Source organism: Protopterus annectens, chromosome 17.part0 (genome assembly GCF_019279795.1).
Source record: "Protopterus annectens isolate FY-2018-M chromosome 17.part0, PAN1.0, whole genome shotgun sequence".
In the NCBI taxonomy this organism is placed as follows: Eukaryota; Metazoa; Chordata; order Ceratodontiformes; family Protopteridae; genus Protopterus; species Protopterus annectens.
In genome coordinates this window covers 86,531,181-86,555,119 of record NC_056751.1, presented here as the reverse complement: position 1 = coordinate 86,555,119, position 23,939 = coordinate 86,531,181, and the positions used below count along the sequence as shown (strand labels likewise).

General features: G+C 38.6%; 1 protein-coding gene across 1 annotated transcript in view; it reads right to left on the bottom strand.

Annotated features, from left to right (window-relative positions):
- FBXO10 (F-box protein 10) overlaps window positions 1-23,939 on the bottom strand; it is a 721,173-nt gene that overhangs the window by 492,462 nt on the left and 204,772 nt on the right. Inside the window, exon 3 of the mRNA XM_044059796.1 lies at window positions 13,450-14,298. Within this exon, the coding sequence (XP_043915731.1) occupies window positions 13,450-14,298 (849 nt within the window). The remainder of the gene's footprint in view (window positions 1-13,449; window positions 14,299-23,939) is intronic.

Here is a 23,939-nt window from a genome sequence, read left to right as displayed (position 1 = left end):
GATATTAGAATAAGAAAGATAAGAGAAGATTGTCAGTATTAAAGGAATCTTCCAGGTAAAAATATGCATGATAAAATCAAATATGGCAAAGACCTAACAAAAGCAGAGCATACTAATAAGAGGTGGTAGGAATATACAGAACAATGTAAGAAAAATGTTAATATCCTCACTACATATAACAGTATATTCTCTGATCTACAGCCAGACATCCAGGAGAGTGAAGTTAAATGTGCAACAGAAAGTCTTGCCAATATTAAGTCTTCAGGAAGTAATGAAATTCTAGCTTAACTGTTTAAAATTCAGAAAAACTATGCTGCCTGGAATTTTGCCAGCAATTTTGAAAAAACAGCATTGGTTACTGGATTGGAAAAGGCTTTTTTATTTCAATCCCCCAAAAATCATGGTAATGCTAAAGAAGCTAATGAGGTAATGTTCAAGACCCTGCAAGGCATAGCATGGGTACTTAGAACTGCCAGATATACAAGCTGGTTTTAGAAGGGCAGAGGCAGCAGAGCGCAAACTGCTAACATCTGCTGGATAATGGAGAAAGCAAGAGATTTCCACGAAAATATTTACTTCTGCTTATTTATTAAGCCTTTGACTGTGTGGACCATAACCACTGTGGCAAGTTCTTAGAGTAACAGGGATACTAGGACACCTTGTTTGCCTTCTGAGGAATCTGTATGCAGAACAAGAAGCAGAAGTTAGACTGGAACATGTAATAACTGACTGGTTCAAGACTAGGAAAAGAGGGCAACAAGAGTGCATATTGTTACCCTACCACTTGAATATATTGAAAGTGTCATACAAAATGTTGGGTTAGATATATTGGATGCTGGAATCCAAAATACAGGAGAAATATTTACCTCAGAAATTCAGAAGATAACCTCCACAGTGATGTCTGAAAGTAAGGAAGAATTGAAAAGGTGAAAACAGGAAGCAAAAAAGCTGTCTTGCCTTTCATCATAAAAAAAAAAAAAAAAACTAATTATGTCATCTTGTCCTATCAGTTCTTTGCAAACAAATGGGTTAGAAGTGGAAGCAGTGACAGATTTTATTTATCTGGGCTCAAAGATCTCTGCAGATGATGAATGTGGTTACATTAAGATACTTGCTTACTGAAGGAAAGGCTTTGGCAAATCTGGATATGGTTTTAAACAGCAAAGATATCACATTACCAGTGAATATTCATATAGTCAAAGCTATGTTTTTCCTGTAATAATATGTGGTTATGAGAGTTGGACAATAAGGCTGTACACAGGAAAATCAATGCTTTTGAACTGTGGTGTTAGAGAAAACTTATTGAGAATTCCAATGACTGGAAGATCAAATCAGTCAATACATAAGGAAATAAACACAGACTCTTCACTGGAAGGTCTGATAGTAAAACTAAAACTCATATGCTTTGCTTACAAAAGGTGAAAACAGGACTGACTACAGAAGACGATACTAGGAAAGATCAAAAGCACAAGGGGGCATCAGAAGCTGATATGGATTGACAGCTGTATTAAAGTAATGAATATGAATTTGGAAGAACTTGCTGTGGATAGACAGGCCTTACATGCTACAGTCACGAGGTCAAAGAGTCGGACTTGACTAAATGACTAAACAACCATACCAATATTTCGATGATACAAACTCCATAATGGTTCCTTCAGGATTTTTTGAGTTTGCTCCTCATTAGGCAATATACAGTGCCAGTGAGTTTTCATATTGTTTATATCCAGCTCCAATTACTCAAACAATGGCACACAATACAATCAGTACTAAGTGATGTTGCTGCCTCCATCACCACATGACCTTCTGAAAGACACATTTTTCCAGTAATTTCCATTCCCAGGATTTATTGAAAACAATGTTATTACTGTGCCTTCTCCTCCAGAAATTATTAATCTACAAAGTTTATGGATAACTTTAATGCATGTATATCCTCTGCAGCAGAGTTGTAGCCGACTCTTACAGTTAAGACTATAGCTAATTTCACTCAGAATTGTCTAGGAAAGCAGGGAACAGACATAGGCTACCAGGTCTTTCTTCCACACCACAGATACACATCATATTCAAATCAGTGGACATTTTAGAGTTACCAATCCAATTACCACATGCTTTTAGGATATGGGAGGAAAAAAGTGTACCTGAAACAAACTCATGTGAATTCAGGGAGGGGATACTGATTAAACAAAGAAAGCATCCCAGCTGAGAACCAAACCAGAAAACCTCTTACTGTGAAGAGATAATGATATTCACTGCTCCAGTGTGACAACCGATGGTATGTTAGTTACAGTACAATAATGCTGTTCAGAAGTTCACACAATAATCAAACACCTTGCAGACATGTAGCACTGAACAAAAGTAACTATTTCTTATAGCTTTAACTTTAAGATAACAAATGGCTGTCTTGCATCTGCAAAGTACATTTCTAAAATGAGCAGAAATAAATGTTAATACAGTCCACCTCCTCCTCTCAGTTATCCAAAGGCATTACTTTTTTCTATGAGGATTTTTTTTCTTTTGCAGTTTCCTACACAAACATCTACTTAATGTAGCAAAGAGCAAAGGACAGAATAAGAATTACCTGGAAACAAATCCAAGTGACTTGTACCTTTCCCCTTGAAGCAACCTTTACATTCTCAAAAACTCTAGGATCAGAAGCTGCTGTGGTAACTTAAAAGCATATTTAAGGATCATTCTGCTTTCCTTCAATAACTTGGTCTTACTCAAGAAGGTTATAACCAATTTTAACCATAGGCAAATCTGGCCACTGCCATAATTAACAATAATACATGATGATGACATAATTAAGAATAATCCATCGACAGAATGTGGAGCTACCTAAGGTAAACAGCTGAGGCATACTGACAGACTGATCTCCACATCACCCACCACACCAGAACACAACCAGTATTAGAAATACATATATGTACTTTCTGCTAAGCTCAACACGATTCTCCTTATAAGCATGGTGGATCTAACACATTTAATTTTTACATTCAAAGTATTTCTAATGCTGGACCTAACTTCTTCTGTGTAGAGGCTGATGAACTGGGCAGCTACTAGTGCGTTTTGTCCATAGCATGCTGAGTAGCCATATTCGTGGACTTTTTAAGACTACTCAAACATTTAGAATCAGCATCCACCAGAGATCTTTCTTACAATACCTTAGAATATTAGAATCTGTTATCTGGCTATCAAACTAAGAATCCGAGCAGATATAAAACCACTAATAAAAAACAAAAAAAAACCTGCTGAGATACAACAGCAACAATGGTGGAATTCCAAGTTAATGTATTGACAGTTAAGCACTTCCATTCCTGATTCAGTGTAGGAACTTCATCATAGCTAAGCATTCAAAGTTAAAACCAGTTTGCATAAACTCAATAAAAATCATGAGATGTTAAAATCCAATAGAAACAAAAAAAATTACATAATTAATACCTTAACACACACTAAAATATTTCAACTTTAACACTGAATTAATGGAACAGGCTTAATTTAACCCTGGGTAACTCATGGCATCTAACCTAAGCTGCCATTTTAACTTGGATTTTTCCAGATGCTCATTTATTATATACCCTGGGTATCACTTATTACCTGTTCAATAACCAAAAATTCAAAATAGTGAGTGGTAAATATGCTGACATGTTCATATAATGCATTTGTGACTTTATCCTTCCTAATATCTAATACATGCTCGTACATCTGTTCTTTTAATTTTCTAGATGTCTTAGCTATGTAGAACGCTGAACAAACTAGGCACTTAGCCAGATAAACTACCTGCTTAGAATTGCAGGAGACATGACCATTAATTTTAAATATTTCACTTCTGATACTAAAGCTGTCACATGTAAAAAACCTTTGGGCATTGGGAGTAGCACCCACACTTGTACATCCCTCTAATTCGATTCACTTTTCTTTCTGCAAAATTCTTATTCTGTATTGAATAGGATTTGAATGCCTTATCCTTTTTAAACACAATACAGGCCTTTTCCCCTATTTTCTCCATAATGGATCTGTCTGACGTAAAAATACCCCAATTTTTATAGATGTAGTTCACAACGGCTCAACTATCAAGAGTATATGTAGTAACGAAAAGTTTATTACTCTCAAAGCCAGTAACCCACTGGGTATCCTGTCTTACAAAACATAGCAACCACGTTGTTACATTCTTTATAGAATACCTCTTGTCTCTGAGATCATTCTGGCCAATCAAGCCACTTGTGCTTTGACAACTGCCTTCTTTTGAAATTTAGGATTCTAGCTATTAAAATGTAAATATGAATTTGAATATGTGGGTTTTCTATGAATGTTGAAACAAAATCTTTGATATTCTATATCCTTCCTCAACTCGATGTCCAAATAAACTATTGTTTTTGTCAAAATTGCATGTAAATTTAAGAAATTCAACTGTTGTTAATATACAAAATTAATTCTTGTAATTTATTAAGCTCCTGCTCTGAATGCACTCTGAACTCCTCACCCCAGTCTGTTCAAAAGGGGCTGTTACTTGGTTCCATATATGCATTCGATGATGAAATATTCTGCTCATCTCCAATTGGATGTTGATTCAAGTCAAACGTATGGTTACCATGGATGATATATTTATTTTGTGAATAGATTCCCTTAATAAATTACCAGAATTTATTTTGTATATTAACACAGCTGAATTCCTTAGATCTACACACAATCTTGATAATGAAAAAATAGTTTATTTGGACAATGAGTTGAGGAAGGATGCAGAACATCAAAGATTTTCTTCCAACATTCATAGAAAACCCACATTTTCAAATTCATATTTTCATTTTAATAGCTGGCATTTTAAATTTCAAAAGAAGGCAGTTGTCAAAGGATAACTGCTTTGATTGGGCAGAATTATCTCAGAGATGGAGATATTCTATAAGGAATGTAACAGCTTGGTTGCTATGTTTTATAAGAAAGGATACCCAGTGAGTTTCGTGTTGGATATTACATGTGATGATATGAGATACTGGCATCTGTGCCAGGGAGAGTAAGACACTGCACGTGTAACATATGCCAACATAGCTAGCTGGAGTTTTGTAAAGAATGTTATGTTATTTGACTATCACATGATTTGCACAGATGCTTATGTTAAAATGTATTTGTAAAGTTGCTTGTGCTAAAAATGCATCAACAGTTGGTCCTGCTGGATAGAAAAGAAATATACATGTATGTCAGATAGTATTATACTGATTAAATGTATATGTTTTAACAGAGAATTCTGGAAGGGAAGAGGCTAATCTCAGTCCAATTTAATTTTGAAAAATAGGTTGAAAATTAAATGGGTTGGTTTAGGTCATAAATATTTTATCTTACAGGTCTGATTGCAGACAGAGACAAAAATGTCTGGAAAAACCAGGACCAGGAATCTTACTGTATTGTCCTTAATGATGAAATAATTGCTACTCTGGAAGGGTGGAAGTTTTTGAAACTGTTTTATAGCTTTCAGATGCTGCAACAGATCTTAGTAAAGCTCTGGGTGTGTATTGTACCACAGTCAGGTGACCAGATGTGATGTCATTCTATAACCACCACTGAAATGATTTTTTAGACATTAGTGAAAGAGATGATAGAACTCTTGCAGCAGCACTTTGTTCTTTGGAACCTGACAGGAAAGATCTCATAGATATCTTACATAACCTCACACCTCATCTTGCCTTGCTGTAGTAAGCAACTCAACACTCATTATTTTGCATTGCTTTAGTAAGTAACTTAACTAGGGAACAGTATTTTTAGTGAATCAGGAAAATACGGTGAGATTAGTTAAGTACTGTTTTTCTACATCTGTGTCAATCTATCCAACTGTGTTATTTTTATATCACCTGTGACTGAAACTCTTGTAACTAGATATTCAGTATTATCATGTTTTCTATATTATTATTTATTATTACATATTTCTATATATTTCATTGTGGCTGGTCTTTTAGAGAATACTTTTAACATCTTAAGAGTACTTATGCTTATTTCAGTGATACTCAGCCGCTCTTGAAAGCCTTGCTGCTTTGGTCACACTCTACCATTTGTATTAGTATTAATTTTAATCAGTATATTTGGGTACCCTTGTAAGAGCCTTAGAGTAGCTGACTGGTGGCAGTGTAATTACCTTCTAGTCTGGGTAGAGGGGGCAAAGCTGGTAAATGTGTGCCAGCCTTTCCCAGGTGTGTGTGTGTGTGTGTGTGTGTGTGTGTGTGTGTGTGTGTGTGTGTGTGTGTGTGTGTCAACTACTTGGATCTGGGACATAGAGCTCCAAAGCTCCAAAACAGTCAGTGTGGAGTCTTGTTTGGGGCCTGGAGAGAGACAGAGAGTCCATCCCCAGGTCTGGAGGGTGCTCCCAGTGTGCTTTTAAGGAAAACTGTGCTTGGTACATACAGCTGCAGATGAAAATAATGTGTGTATACATTTTTGCTCCTACTGGTCATCCCTCACCAGTGCAAGTGGTAAGATTGAGGATCCTTGATTACTGGCCCCAAGTAGAAACCATCACATATTGGTGGCAGCTGGATGGGATATTAATTGAACTTCAGTAGCCTGGGGCAGTTGTCACTGAAGGTGTGTGTACTCTCAGCAGCCACACAGTAAACATACAGCTTCATTTTCACAACAGTTTTATTTATTTTTGTTAGTTTGGCTTAGTCAGGGAAAGCAGGCAAAGATGTCAGCAGAGGATTATGGCAAGCTGACAAAGAACCAGTTGACCAAGCTGTGCAAAGCCAAAGGACTGGTGCATTCCAACCTGACTAAATAGGAAACAATTTCAGCCTTAATCACAGCTGCAGTATGGACCATGGACTGACAACCAGTCTGTTGTTGGGGATGTGCAGCCTTCAGAAAGAGGACAGTTCGCCTTTTCCTCAGAGGATTTAAAAACCTGTCTGGAGTTCAAAAGACTTGAACTGGAAGCCAAACATTTGGAATTAGAACCAGTGGAAAGACTGCAGCATTTGCAGGCTGAAGAAAATGAGAGAATGCGACAGGCAAAACAGATGGAATTAGAATCAGAAGAGAGACTGCAGTGTTTTGAGGTCAAAGACTGCAGTGTTTGGAGGTCAAAGAGAATCACAGAATGCTTTGTTTGGAGGTTGATGTAAAGGAGAAACAGCACTAACATGAGGGGCAGATGCTGATTCTTCGTCAAGGTCATGGAGGTAATGGGGAAGGGAATAACTGAACCCCAGAAGCAATAAAGGTTAGTAAACTTCTTCCATAGTTTACAGAGCATGATAATTTTGATAGTTTTATTCACATATTTGAAAGAGTATGTAAACAGTATAATGTTGACCAAGGGCTCTGGGTATAGTTCCTGACCCCCCTTACTCCATGGTAAAGCTGTAACTGCTGTTTCTATATTGTCTGATACTGACTGTGTAAAATATGATAAAGTTAAATACTGTTTATTGGAATGTTTAAAGTTAACACCTGAAGCCGCAAGGTAGATGAAAGTGTATGTGATTATATTGCTGAGTTAAGCAGTTATTTTCATAGGTGGATGAGTGGGTGTCAGGTCACCACTTTTGAAAGGCTGGCAGACCTTTTGGTGAGGGAACAAGCCCTTTGCACTTTGTCTGAGGAAATGAGAATCTGGTTGGCAGACCGGGAGTGTAACTCTGCAGATGAGCTGGGGAAAAAAGGAGATCTCTCTTAGCAATCAGGGCACCATTGTGCAAGAAGGGGATATCCAGTGCTGCATGTGGATATAAGGGAGCCCATGATGGGCAGCCTAAACAACCCCAACACAGTCCACCAGTAACAAGGGAAGCCACTAGTTCAAGTGCATGGCGAGGATCAAGTGTTAGATGTTTTAAATGTAACCAGAGGGGCTGTGTCACATACAAATGTCCACTGAAGCAAGGTTGGGAACAAAAGGTGAGGGAGCCAGGCAAGTGGGAATAACAGCATGCCAATGGTAAGTTGTCTGGAGACAATAGAAGTGCCAAATTATCACTGGAGTATGTATCCTATTGTAGTGAAAGAAAGACAGGCCACTGCCAAGAGAGACATACCCTCTAACATAGCCATTGTGAAGTCTGCAGTGGTTAAAGAGGAGCAGTACTTACTTGGGCAATCCATTCCAGTGAGAGCTTTAGGAGGGACCCCATTCCAAATACCTTTGGCCAGGGTTCACTTTGACTGTGAGGGTATAAAAGGAAGCAAAGAGGTATGTGTGTATGAGGATATCCTTGCAGATGTCTTGATAGGGAAGGATTTTGATAATGCAGTATCTTGTGTGCATGCAGTTGCACACAGTCAGGCTAAGAGGCAGGCATGTTGGTCTGGTAACCTGAGGGAGACCCAGACAGATCTCACACCTGAAGCTGGGGCTGATGATGTGGCTATTTCAGTGAGGGAGCTACCCTGTAGCAGTGAGCCTGAAAGTGAGCTACAGCTGCTGGTAGGTACTGATGTTCCCATGGACAGGGTGACTGCAAGGAGAGATGTGAGTGGTAGTACCCAGGCTGACAGTGAGGCACCGCTGTCAGAAGATACTAGGTATCCTGTGGAAAGGGAGGTGGGAAGAGTCAGAAAGGTAGAGTTGAGATAGGCTCAGCTTTCGGACCTTACCTTACAAGGCTTGAGGGAGGTAACTAAGAAGGCACCTGATTCTCAAGGAAAAGGGGAGTCTGTATAACGGAACAAAGAGCTGCCTAACAGAGAGTGGACCCCTGAGGGAGGGGTAGAGGGTGAGGTAATACAGCAGTTGGTAGTGCCCAGAGCCAACCATCTGGCACTTCTAGCCACAGCCCATGGCATTCCTTTTGCAGGTCATATGGCATAAAGCGTACCAAGAGACATATTATGCAGAACGTGTATTGGCCTAGGATTGCAAGGGATGTAACAGGGTACTGCAGAACCTGTGAGCAGGGCCAAAAGGTAAGCAAGGCAGGAAACAAGGTCAAAGCTCCTTGTATGCCTTTGCCTGTAACTGAAGAGCCATTTCAGAGGGTAGCTATAGATATTCTGGGACCTCTGAGTACCCCAAGCTCCACAGGGAAGAAGTATATCCTAGTGGTACTAGATTATGCTACTTGATACCCTGAAGCGGTGACTCTGTCCTTCATTGAGGCAAAGAAGGTGGCAAATGCTTTGTTAGAGATTTTCAGCAGGGTAGGTTTCCTGGGAGAAATACTGACTGACAGAGGTACCAATTTCATGTCAGACCTGCTGGATTGTTTGTGGAAGTGCTGTCGGGTGAAGCACCTAAAGACCACCCCCTACCAACCCTAGGCTAATGGTCTGGTGGAGACATTAAACTCTACACTAAAGACCATGCTACGGGCATTTGCAGGTCAGTTTAAGAGACAGTGGGGCACATAATTTCCCCATCTGTTGTTTGCATACAGACACGTACCCCAGGAATCCACAGATTTTTCACCCTTTGATTTGCTGGATGGGCATAGGGTGAGGTAGCTTTTAGATTTGATTTGTGATGAGTGGGAGGGTGAGTGTGAATCCTGCAAGGAGTCTGTTGTGGCATATGTCTTAAACATCAGGACAAGGCTTAGGGAGTTCATGAGCTTGACCCAGGAGAACCCAGCAGGAGCTCAACAGCAGAAAAAGGTCTGGTATGACAGGAATGCTCGAGATCAAGAGTATACTGTGAGACAGAAGGTTATGGCACTCATTCCTGTCAGACATAATAAACTGCAGGCAGCTTGGGTAGGACCCTCTGATGTGGTAAGGAAGGTCAGTGATGTTAATTACATGGTAAACCTGTTAGGCAAGAGGCAGGGGCACAAATTGTACCATATTAACATGATGAAGCCTTACCATGATAGGGAGGCCCTGGTGCTGAGTATTTTCAGTGGATGGCGGGCATTCCAAAAGCTTAAAAGGATTTTGGAAGGACTCTTTGTGTAAGCCAGTCCAGATTACAGCAAAAAAATGTGCAAGTGGATGCTTCAAACCATGGGGTGGGGACTGTACTCAGCCAGGTTTCCTCAGAGGGAGAAAAGCACCCAGCTGCATACCTCAGCTGTAGACTCCAACCCAGGGAAGAATGTTATGCAGCTGTAGAAAAAAGAATGTCTAGCCATAGTATGGGCACTGCAGAAACTTCAGCCCTATCTGTATGGAAGGAAATTCACTGTAGTTACAGACCACATTCCCTTAACATGGCTACATCATGCCAGCCAGCAAAATGCCAAATTATTAAGGTGGAGCTTAGGGTTGCAGGCATATGACATGACAGTGCAGCACTGTAGTAGGGTTAGTAATGATAATGCAGATGGGCTTTCAAGACAGGGTTTAAGTTTATGTGTTCCCAGACAGGTCAATTTCTCTCACGCAATGTTTTTCCAGGGTCACTTGAAAAACTAGCTTGAGTCTTCAAAAGGGGGGGGGGGTGGAGAATGCGATGATATGATGTAGTGTCATCTTTGCCAGGGAGAGTAGGGCAGTGCATGTATAACATATGCCAGCACAGCTAGCTGGAGTTTTGTAAGGAATTTTATGTCATTTGACATATTATCACACTGATTTGTACAGATGCTTGTGTTGAAAATGTACTTGTAAAGTTGCTTTTGTTAAAAATGCATCAACGGTGGGTCCTGCTGGACAGAAAAGAGGTATACATACATGTCAGACAGTATTATTATAACTGATTACATGTATATGTTTTAACAGAGAATTCTGGAAGGGAAGAGGTTAATCTCAGTCCAGCTAATTTTGAAAAATAGGTTGAAAATGAAATGGGTCGGTTTAGGCCATAAATATTTTACCTTACAGGTCTGACTGCAGCCAGAGACAAAAACGTCTGGGAAAAACAGGACCAGGAATCTTACTGTATTTTCCTTAGGGATGAAATAATTGCTACCTTGGAAGGGTGGAAGCTTTTGAAATTGCTTTACAGATTTCAGATGCTGCAACACATCTTAGTAAAGATTTGGGTATGGATTGTACCAAAGTCAGGTGACCAGATGTGATGTAATTCTATAACCAGCATTGAAATGATTTTTAGGTATTAGAGAGAGAGAGAGAGATGACAGACCTCTTGTAGCAGCACTTTTCTCTTTGGAACCTGACAGGAAAGATCCCTCATTAATATCTCACACAACCTGACACCTCATCTTGCCTTGCTGTAGTAAGCAACTCAACACTCATCATCTTGCCTTGTTGTAGTAAACAACTTGATTCGGGAACAGTAATTCTTTAGGCAGTCATGAAAATATAGTGAGATTAGTCAAGTATTGTTTTTCTGCATCTCTGTGAATCTATCCAAGTGTGTTATTTTTTATATCTCCTGTGATTGAAACTCTGGCGTTTATTGTAAAGAGATATTCAGTATTCTTGTGTTTTCTATTTTATTATTTATTAAATATTTCTATACCATTCATTGTGGCTGGTCTTTTAGAGAGCACTTTTAACATCTTAAGAGTACTTATGCTTATTTTAGTGACAATGTGGCCGCTCCTGAAAGCCTTGCTGCTTTGGTCAAACTCTACAATTTGTATTAGTATTAACTTTACTCAGTATAATTGGGTACCCTTGTAAGAACCTTAGCGTAGCTGACTGGTGGCATCGTAATTACCTTATAGTCTGGGTAGAGGGGGCACAGCTGGTATATTTGTACCAGCCTTTCCCGTGTGTGTGTGTGTGTGTGTGTGTGTGTGTGTGTGTGTGTGTGTGTGTGTGTGTGTGTGTGTGTGTGTGTGTGTATGTATGTGTGTGTGTGTGTGTGTGTGTGTGTGTGTGTGAAAATCAAATATCCAAGTGTATGTCAGCTACATGGAACAAGGACACAGAGCTCCAAAGTGGTCAGTGCGGAGTCTTGTTTGGGGCCTGCAGTGAGACAAAGAGTCCAGCCCCAGGTCTGGAGTGTGCTCCCTGTGTGCTCTTAAGGGGAAATTGAGAGTAAAAACTTTTCATTACTACATATACTCTCGATAGCAGAGCCATTGTGAACTGCATCTATAAAAATTGGGATATTTTCACACTGGACAAATTCATTATGGAGGAAAATAGGGGAAAAAACATGTATTGTGTTTAAGAAGGATAAGACATCCAACACCTATTTAGAATGGGATAAGAATTTAGCAGAAAGAAAAGTGAATCAAATTAGAGGGATGTGCTGTTCCCAATGCCCAAAGGTTATTACATGTGTCTGCTTTAGTATCAGAGGTGAAATATTTAAAACTAATGGTCACTTCTCCTGTAATTGTAAGCAGGTAGTTTATCTGGCTAAGTGCCTAGTTTGTTCAGCATTCTACGTAGGTAAGACATCTAGAAAATTAAAAGAACAGATGTACGAGCATGCATTATATATTAGGAAGGGTAAGGTCACAGATGCATTATACAAACATGTTGTTACTTTTAACACTCATTAATTTGGATTTTTGGTTATTGAAAAGGTAATGAGTGATGCCCGGTGGTATATAATAAATGAGCATCTGGAAAAGTGTGAGTTAAAATGGCAGCTTAGGTTAGATGCTGTGAGTTACTCAGGGTTACATAAAGCCTGTTCCATTAATTCAGTGTTAGAGTTGAAATATTTTGATGCTTAAGGTTTTAATTATGTAATTTTTTTTGTTTCTATTGGATTTTAACATCATATGATTTTCAAACGAGTGTATATAAACTGTTTTTAAATTTGAATGCTTAGTTCTGATGAAGTTCCTACACTGATTAAGGAACAGAAGCACTTACCTGTCCATAAATTAACTTGGAATTCCATCGTTGTTGCTAGTGCATCTCAGCAGTGTTTTTGCTTTTATTATCTGGCTGGCAATCTATCCAAATGTATGACCTTAGAGAAGAGAGACAGAAATCTTTTTCAACACATTAGAGATAGAAATGTCATACAATGCTCTTGACAATTCACAAAGGCATCTATTGCCTTGTAATTCTGTTTTAATAGGAGAGAGGGACCATAAAGCAACAATCCTTCGTTACATTGTCAAAGTTAATTTTCCATCACCAAGGAAGTGCCACCTGGCCTCCGAGCACCTACTTTACAGAAGGGCAAAATGAATTGAAAAAAGACCATACATTACAACCATACTAATTTACACTACTACACAGCTAATCTAATGCAGAGTCTTGCAAAGGGAAATCACTGTTATGCTGCTGCCACTGTTCTAAACACATCTATTATAGATAAAGATAATTACATTACTGAAATACAATTACCTGCTCAACCTGCATTCACAGGAAAGGAATAAAACTAGCTTCTTTATCAGCTAAAACAGGCTTACTTAAAGTGGGAACTCAGAAAAGAGATGCCACCACCGCTTTTTTGATTAGTTCTTTAAATAAACAGTAAAAGACGGCCCTTATCAAATGTCTTCTTTAATAAATTAAAATAAAATACTTTACCTAAACACAATGAACCATCTAATACACAGCGTGCAAACATGTTATAGTATTTACTTTAAAAAAGGACAAAGAAAAAAGCTAGCTTGTGACACTCTATAAATCTTAATGTGTCTTTTTTTGCATTACCTTGGAATTCTGTATACAGCGGACTGCATAAGTCAGACCTCTGAAAATATTTCCTTCTAACCTGGCTTGTCCCTGAGTACAGATGAATACACCTCCCTTCCCATCTCTGAAAAGGCACTTCCGGATGAGACATCCATGTAAGAAATTTGCTAGGGACTGGGCCTCTTTATCTCTCTGCAGTTCTTGTTGTAAAGTTTTTAGTTCCAGGTCACTTGAAAGAACAGACAGTCCATTCCTCTGTGGCCTAAACTCTTCTGTCCTTGCTAACATATGGCTAAGACCATGAGACCGATAAGAAAGTTTGTACACTGACTGTTCATCACTGTCTTCATCAGTGTCACTGAAGCTGCTAAGTTCACTGTCGCTACAGTCTGTTCGAAGTGTCATGGCCTCACTCTCTTTTGTTGTGCATAGATTCCCATTTGTTTGGTTTTCCTTGTCACAATGGTCATGGGACAAGGGAACAGACTGAGATTCACCTGGAACTCCATTTATTACTATCTCACAGTTCCTTGCATTCTGTACTGACACATCATTTTGGGTCACTGTGCAGACGGTTTCTGAAAGTGCTTGGTCATTCCCATTTAGAAGCAATCGGGATTTGGCTAAAATTGCCATGTACTTACAAGCCCAGTTTTTTTCAGAGGTGGGGTAGCCTTCCACAGTCACAGAGGCATTTTCACTTCCATTGAACTCACAGTTTTCAATGATGCTGAAAGCAACACTGTGGAAGCTAATACTGGACTGGTTGAAGGTGCAGAACTTAAGCTGACATGTTCCTGGCACACTAACTTGCAGCTGTCCGTTTTCAAAGTTGCAGTTGTCAAACTGGACATGGCCTGATGATATCTGCAAGACAGAATTAGAAGAAATTTACTGACAAAATAAATAGAGTACACTACACACAAAAAATGTGGTGTAACACACACACACACACACACACACACACACACACACACACACACACACACACACACACACACACACACACACAAAAAACATTACAGAAGCAGAGTTGCAACTCACACAAAATAAATAAAACATATGCTTCAGTGTGGGTTTTCTTCTTCTAGCATTTGCTGCCTAAATTCTTTAAAGAACCTGGGGATTTCCTACTTCACATTCTGTTTTATAACTTCAAATAAAAAGTCCTGGATTTCCTGAAAATATGCAGTCTTACAATCCATATAATTTACAGTTCATAATATATAATTAACCACAAATCTCTAATCAGAGATTCTTCTCTGAGAAAGCATAATCATACAAGTCAGTAATGAGTAATATAATTTGACTAGGAGTGTGCAAAGACAATATCTATTGTTGGTGATTCCTTTCTTCCTTTTGGTCCATAAAACTTCCTTCTTCAACACTGAACACATACTCTGAATGCAACCCTTTATGGCTAGGTCTCATTCTTCCAATGCACCACTGGAATGGAAAGCACCACATATATCAGACTGTGCAGGCTCCCCCACAGCTGGGAAGTGAAACAGACATTCAGGACCATCAAACTGGGATGGGCTGGGCTTTCCTTTGATTTAGGTTTTCCTGACTAATATGCTGGAAAACATTACCATGTGTAAGACTGCAACAAAGGCCATGAGACAGCTGTATCATAATGTAGTCATTTACATAACGGTTCACCCACTATGCATCCCAGTCAACATCCAACCTTCAGTTCTGGTCTCCACTAGAATCCAAGACATTAGATATGTCTCCATCGCATCATCACTCTTCTCACTTTGAGTGAGGTTCCCAGGTATTTTGTCTCATCATCGCTCTCATTCACTCTCTCTGTCATCTTCTCCAGCACTCAAGCCAATAATCAAGCCCAGATCATGTGGGTCATATTCAGGAGTCTATCTCATTATATCATGGCGTCAACATTGCTTGTGATTTACTGTGTGAACACTACAGGCTAATATAATATTATGGTGATGACAATGGTTTGTGTATGAACACTACAGGCTAATATAATATTATGGTGATGACAGTTTGTGCATGAACACGTTTTAGTCCTGTAACCTACTTTATTTATTAACTTTTGGGTACTGATCCAGTTGACATTCTTGTCTACGTTTACAGACTAATCTATTTGCTGATCTGGTAATGTTTTTTTATTAATATCTATAACCTTCCCCTTATTACAAACTATTTGTGATACATATAAACTTGAGATTGTATTTGTATTTTGCCTTCTGCTAGGGTCACAGACAGAAAGGGTCCATTATGGAGTAGTACACCAACCGTTTTATTAAGCATACCTAAACAAATTCATAGGGTTTGTCACTTACCCAAATTTTACTAGTATGGTCTTGATTTAAGCATCAAAACTCTACATTAAACAGAAGAATGTGTATGTGTGCATGTGTATGCATATATGCACTACACAAAGCTGTGGGCTACTCAGCCCCCACCCCCATAAATGAAAAGAACAGTGGGATACAGTGACCTTGCTTTTGTTGTACAAGTGTGTGGGAGAGTGGGAGGGTGCAAAGTCCATCATGCATCAGTGATGGTGGGGTGTTCCCATGAGAAATTCTTTTGGGCTTTAGCCACTTTGATGAAAATAGACTAGCATTTTGAACCACTACAAAACTGTGTGTGTGTGTGTGTGTGTGTGTGTGTGTGTGTGTGTGTGTGTGCACGCGCACAAGCGCACATGCATGTGCTCTCATATTTGCATGTGTGTGCGAATTTACATGGAAAACAAGGTTGTGTAAAGGTTAAGACCTTTGCCTCACAGACACAAGGTCAAATGTTTGATCCTGACCTCTTGTCACTGTCTATGGAGAATCTACTTGTCCTCTCTGAGTGAGGTTCCTCCCACCTAACAAAATCATGCTGCCTGTTTCCAAATCAGGGATGGACAGTACCAGGTTCAAACCCAGACTTTCCATTAAAACTTCAAAGGTCTGCCAAAAGAATGCAACCAAAAAATGAACAGAGGTGTGGCCAGCAGCACAAACTCAGATGCCTACTTGGAGAAGAGTTGTGTAGACCAACCACTTTAGGCATTAATTGTGGCACACAGTAACTTCTACACTGGAGAATATGGAATACAGCCACTCAGTGAGGTCTAAACTGGCTCTTAGTGACTTGGTTACATTGACTAATGTACTGTTGCTAAAGGGGCATGGGTATTTCTCTGTGCTAAGTGGGTTGAGGACCCAACTTATGACACTGACCATGTTAACTGTGGAGCTGGGTGACATTAAGCTGAAGACCAGACTAGACATGCTGGGTATGCAGGATACGAGGTGGAAGGGTGGCGCAGTGAAGTTTCTTGGACTGAGATCCAAAGGCTAATGCTGAGGAGGAGGGTAGACTAGAAATGATGGGGTAATTGTGGTAAGAGTCTTCTACAAACAGTGATATCAGACTCCAGGGTAAAGACAGAGCAGTGTTCATGAGCTCGGTCTATGCTCTATAGCATGGATGTGATGGTGAAGAAAAGACAGCATTCAGCAGTTGGACATCTTGAAAAAGTGGGACAGAATTAGCAGATTTTGATAATGGAGGATCTGAATGATCATATTGGGGCAGACAGAGTAGAAAATGAGGATTGCCTGGTTCCCATATAGTTAGGGCATCAGTAATAATGAAAGAAAGGCCATTCAAGGCATCACTTCCTTCACTATTATTCTAAACATTAAAGACTAATTAAAAAAGGAAACATTACAGTTCATAACCAGTTTAAAATCATCCACAAATTTCCAGTCTCTCCTTTTTCTTCTTCCTTCCAGTTTTTACAGAAACAACATTCTGTGTCCAAACAGCAGTTTATAGCAATATCTCTTTATAGTTTTTGTGGGTAACCATTTGAAATGTCGGGACCCACTAGACTGAGTCCCAAAATGCGGAGACCGAATGGCTGAAAGATCAGACTTGTACATACCAAGTCCGAGATGCCATTTTTCTGAATATTCCCTCTTCTCCAAGGTATGGCAATCTCATAGGATGTGGGGGGTGCAAGGGGTGCTTGCCTCGCACCCCTGCAAAAGATGTTTAAAGGAAAAGAGCGATTTCTGACATTTGTTCTTCTATGGGTTTTCAGTCTTTTTTTTTTTTGCTTTTTGCCACTTTGCATTTCGAGTGCCAACATTTCGATAGGGAGTCATTTTTTGTGACTTTATTTCCTACTTTCGGATTGTTGCTGTTCCTCTTCTTCCTCTTCTCAATCATGCAACACTGACCTCTGGCAAAAATTCAATGTGCTCCTTATTCTTCTTGTCTGCTCCACTCTTTTTCTCCATTGCTCAAGTCATTTCTCCCCTGGAACACTAGAAAATATTGTACTGGCAAGTTCTATCTCTGGGCAATGCCCTTGTCAGAACAGTGAGAAGCAGAATCCCTTTCAGCTTCCTGACTCACTTTTTTGCTGGACAAACTTTTCTATTTCCTCCTTTGCCTATCCGACATTCAAGAACATCTTTGCTCTTTCTAAAAAATATTCTGAAGACAGCTAAATATAGCAGCTTGAATCTCCCTGCTACTTAACCTCTGACTGCAGGAATAAATTTGCTTTTCTTTTGTCTGGTGTACCTCATGAATAGTCTGGTACCCCCAGTTGATAATACTTTACCCTTCTTCCACAATTTTGCCAAGAGCAGCTCTTTCTGCTGATATGGTTGCATCTTCAATATTACATGTCTTGGCTTCTTTCTCATGGCCACATTTGGGGAATAAACTCAAAGTATGCTTTCTATTAATAAATCCTGTTGTAGAACACAAGTACTGTTGCTTATTTATACTTTCATAAAATTAATGCAATCTGTTCCATCTAGTTTCTCTGGAACAACAGGAACTCTCAGTTTTTCTCTGCACATTCTGTCTTCTAGCTCTACTTTCCTTCACTTCAACCTTTGATTTCTGCAGTTTTAACAGCTCATTTGAATAGCCACTTAAACCTTTTACTCTTTCCAGCATTTGTCATCTGACTGTGTATTTCTCCAGTATCTCACTTCTTTAAGCAACTTTTAATGTATTTGATTTAGCTTTTCCTCCAAATTACTGGAAACCATCTACTGTACTGAGGGTGAGACCGGATTTGTTTTTTGCTGAGCAACTGCAAGGCTCTTCCCCAAATTTTTCTGTTACTGCCTCCAGATTTTTTAGTTGCTGACATCCAGGCAGTGTAGTGGCCAACAAGTAACTGAATTGTACCTAAATAACTGGGTTTTGTTAGCTGCTTGCCAGCATTACTGTTTTTCCTACTGGTAAAATTCTAATCAACCTGTTGATCAGTGTGCAACCATCTTAAAAGTTCCTGAAATCCTATTTTGTCAAATTCACATGCTCATTTCTATCCAAGTGTGTCTCTTGTAACATTATTTGCACCATACACATCTTCATTTAATTCAATACTCTTTGCTTTTCATCTATATATGTAAGGACATTTGAATGCCATGCTAATATTGACAGAGTATCCAATATGACAGAAAGCTGCTACTCCTACTTACTGTACATGAGAGTTATTCTAAATGTATATTTCCAACATTTAGCTTACATGCGCACTCTAATGTTTGACAGGCTGAGATCTTATGCAGTTGATTCTTCTCATCTCCATTTTAACCCATATCATATTTTTTTCAAGATGTTTTACTCCAATAAAAATGCTCTAAAGCAGAAAAACTAAATATATTTCAGAACTCCCCATCCTTTTTTAACTTAAATCAAACATACAAAACTATGTACCTTTTCCAAAAGTTAAGTATGTCTCTCCAAATCAAAGCTGCTGCTCCAAATCAACAGCTGTACCCACAAGCATTACTTATTCTAAAATTAAAGTTACCCATGCTAAAGTGCATGATAGAGCACACATTCCCATGTAAAGTAATTATTATCTGTTCTTTTATTACCTCTGTTCCCCTTTCATATGTGAAAAACAGCTTACTGGCGTTTAGCAAACATTAACTTTTATCCTAAAGAAAAAAAGACAGGCTATCTTAAAATAAATAAATTAAACTTTGCCCTCATCTTCTGTGAGAATCCCCCTATTCTGCAATACTTTATATAAATGTACATGCTGTGTTAAATGCATTAATGCACTAATGCTGCTGGGGAGATAACTACTTGTCTAACTTATTCATGCCCACATTTTCGATCTTCATATATATTTCACTGAACCCCTTGCGAATGTACCCTTAAATGTTAGTTATACTGTAACTTGTATAGCACACTCAGCATACCTCTCATGATTAATTGCTTGCACTTACACACTTCTCGTCTCCAACTGAGATAATTTGCTAATGGAGAAACAGTTAATGGCTTTGCATACGCAAGGAAAAAACTATAATTTTACATGTCTTTCATCATGTCTTATTTTTCAAGAATATATACTTAAAAAAACTTGTCTATATTTTTAAACTAAGGATATTAATCTGGTCATCTGGTCATCCACCTCTATAAAATCAGGGGGAATTATTATCTCAATTCTGCATATAACACGATTAATGCACTTTTATATTTCCACACTACAGCAGTTCAAGTTCGCAGCATTATATTAACTTTACCTTAATTCTGCACAGCCTTTCTTATATTGTTAAACTGTAAAGCATGGATATATTATAACCAAAAAAAAAGTACATTCTTACTTTAGTTTCTTTAACATATATAGCAGTCACTGATAAGACTCCTTACCTCACATTTAAAATATTCTTGACTGCACACTGTACAAAAGTGCTTTACAATATAACATGCAATTTATATGATATGTTATGCAAATATTAACATGATCAAAACTGTTTTACTTATTGATACTTCTTTGGTCCCTTTAGTGTCCTTCTAAGTATTAATGGCATAAAATGGGTTATTATAGTTCTTTCACCAAATTAACACAGTCAGCAAAATTTTAGTCCCTCAGCCACTTCTTCATCTTGCAAAGCCAGACCTATAACTAATGGGATTGATGCGTTATAGTCTACATATTCACTTATTCAGGACTGTTGCTAGACTTCTTAATTATGATTTCCATCTCTTAGCACAAGTCTGTGGTTCAAATTCAAGGTACTCCTTATTCTTCTAGTCATATCTTGTGATTTTACCTGTCACTCAAGCATTGACCTTTAGAATAATGGAAAATGTTTCATTGTCAAGAGTCTCTCTATGACCTTTGCTACTGACAAAGTATGAGAAGAACAGATCCCTTCTCCTTGTTGGCTCACTCACTGTTGGCTAAACTTTTTTTATTTCCTTCATAGCCTGTTCTACATCCAACAATGTCTTTGATCCTCCAGGAAAATAAATTCTGAAGAATGTGGCAGAATGGAAATATGTTCAAAATTGGAGAGATGAGAATGTTTGTGGAAAATTATTTTTCTCTGTTTACCAGACAGAAACAGAAGCATGTTTATCTCCGCAGTCTTGGGATGTTGATAGGCAGGTGTTAGATTCAAGCTGTTAAATCTGTCTTCAGAATATGAGTTTTGATGACATGATTGTTTCTTTACCAATATAGGTCTTTGGCTGTTTCTCATGGGCCGGTTTGGAGCACGCACATGATGTCCCCTGAATTAACAACTTGTGCTATGGAACACTATCCAGTTGCATACTTTTGCCTTCATGGAAGTTTTGAAGTCTGTTCCTTCCAATTTCTCTGATACAGCAGAAAAATCTCAGGTTTTCTCTGTGTGCTCTGTCTTCCAACTCTATTTTTTTAAAAAAACTTCTTGAGAAGCCTCATGGTCAGTCAGTTTTTTCTTAATTTCAACCTCTGATTTTCTGCAGTTTTAATAGTTCATCTGAATATCTAGTTAAAGCTTTTTTCTATGTTTTCAAGTTTTTTGTTATTTGTCTTTATAGATTTCCACATTGTTTCACTTATTTTCAACACCTCCGGGTTCATTTAATTTTCCTTTCCTCTAAATTACTGTAAGCCATCTACTGTACCAAAACTGAAACTTGGATTGCTGTTTGCTACTGCTAGATTCTTCCTTTCTCTTACTTTCTCTAAATTTCTTCTTTGCTGGCATCCTGACAGTGTAATTATAAACCAGTAACCAAATTTTACCCACATCAGCCCCAATTTATCTTGACTCATGAGGCTAGATTTAGATCTGATGATCAGTGTTAGAGATCAATGTCTTGATCCACAGATTGTGGAATCTCTCCCAAAAGCACTGAGTAGGGAAGAAAAATGGTAGTGACCAAAGCTTGAATTTTCTCCCAAATTTGGTTTTCGGTAGAATACCTCTTCACACTGTAGAGTAGGATGGATGACCACTTGTTCTAGGACAACAAACGAGGTGAAAGTGCTCGGTTCACAATAGTTGAGGTGGACTCTGAAGCAGGTCTTAGACTAGTCTCTAGATCACTGACAACACCCTTACCTGCCTCATATGAAGTATCATTAAATGGGTCCTCTCTATACTCCTTGAGATCTTTCAGGGTTTTGGCACACTCCACAATGACCAAACACTGGGCTAAAACAGGCATTGAGCTTTAGTTGCTTGCAGTATGAGTGATCAATTTAAAATGCTAGCAATGGCAAACCTAAGGGATGTCAAACTGCAGTGCTTGGAAGAAAAGGCAATATCTGTGATGGTCTTGATCAGAGATTCTGGTGGCTATACCATCTGGTGGCTATACCAATTGAAGATGCAGTCTTTTAATGCAAAAGACACAGACACTTTTTTTTTTTTTTACCAAAAATGGTTAGTAAAATAATTCTGAAACAAGAAGAACTTAAGGAACACACATTCCCTAATCTAACAGCAGGGATGCAGGTGAAGGCACAGAAGGCCTATCTCTAAGAATGTGAATCTTGTGAATTCCCCAAGAATCTGGGTCTTGAGATGTTTTCTACTACTATGAGAGAGAGCAAATGAAATGAAATACTTACAGGCATACCCAATGTGGAGTACCCACTCACTGCGATACCTGTACTTCAGAAAGTGATTTCTCCATTTACATTACCATCTTTTCACCTGCTCCCATTGCGTGAAGTTGGTAAAGTGCTGTGTTCTTGGGCTGTTACTATTCTGCTTGCTCATCAGTGGCTCCCTATACAAAAAGCCTACAATTTCTATATGTAGGCAGTTAAGTTATTAGTGAAAAGTCATACTACCTATGCCATTACAACCTCTAAATGCTCCAACAACTTGAAGTCTGTTACAAAGATATCCTAACAACAGAAATCATCACAAATATCAGTAAAGAAAGGCAATCCTGTTCGCTCAAAAAAAAAAACACGCTTTCCCAAGTGGCATCCAAATAGAAATTTACCTTACTTTCTAAAGAACAAAAATAAAATAGCAGCAGTGTTGAAATGCATGTGGAAATGTTGAATTTTATTTTATCTATCTTGCAATTTATCTTTTATTTTATTTTTTATTTTAATTTGTTCACTGGATAAGTGGACTAGTCCATGAAGCCTTTTCAGCCATGACCCAGCAAAACAAGCATTTATAGTGGGTCTATATTATATCCTCAAAGATAGTGCCTCTTCATCGACCCGTAAACAGCGAAAGCAGAAAACGCTGAACGTTCACATCAGTGATTTCTTTCCCTGGGAAAGAAATCACTTGGCCATCCCTGTTAGTTTGCTATTTTCCTCACTGTAGTGTGATCTTGGAGTTGGTATATTTAGTTAGGGGGGGTGGGGGGGCAAAACCCCCGCACTTTGTTATGTTTGTAATGATGTGTTTTTGTTTTGAGGGCAAACAATTTCTTTCTCAGGGAAAGAAATCACTCGTGAACGTTCGGCGTTTCCTGCTTTTGCTGTTTAAGGGTTGATGAAGAAGCGTTTGATGGAATGCTTCTTCGAAGATATAATATAGACCCCGTATAGCAATTATATTAGACAAAGTACATTTAATATACAGCAAAATGTAAAACATAGAAAACAGGCACAATAAATATTGCCCTTAATTTAGAAAAATTATTGCTGCTACTTGGGAAAATCTTGCTGCTAAATAGTGCAACAGCAATATACTGTGACTCAGGGACGTGATAATGCTGTACTGAGCTACAGCTTATTAGCAGCTCATTATTATGCATCTGAATCACTACTACTCGGGTCTATGTTAAATCATCGAATGCTTAAAAAAGCGAACAAAGATTTATCGAACCCATGTAAGCGAAAGCTTACAATCTCGAACGCTTAGAACAGCGATTTTTTTTGCCTTGGAAAAAAATCGCTGTTCCACCAAAAAAAAAAAATTTCAAACATTACATAAAGTGGGGGGCTGTGCCCCCCACACCCCCTACTTAAATACACCAACTCCGAGATTGCGCTACAGTCACGAAAATGGCAAAATAACGCAAACGGCCAAGCAATTTCTTTCCCAGGGAAAGAATTCGCTTATATGCTGTTTCGCTATTTTACCTTTTCGTGCTTTCAAGTTCGATCAAGACACATTCAAAAGAATGTGTCTTCGATCATTTAATATGAACCCAACTACTCTGGGCATCTACTGTGATGTGCAGTATCCTAAAAATAAGAGAACATGGATCACAGACTGAGAGCCATGGCATGGCTAGCCACTCAA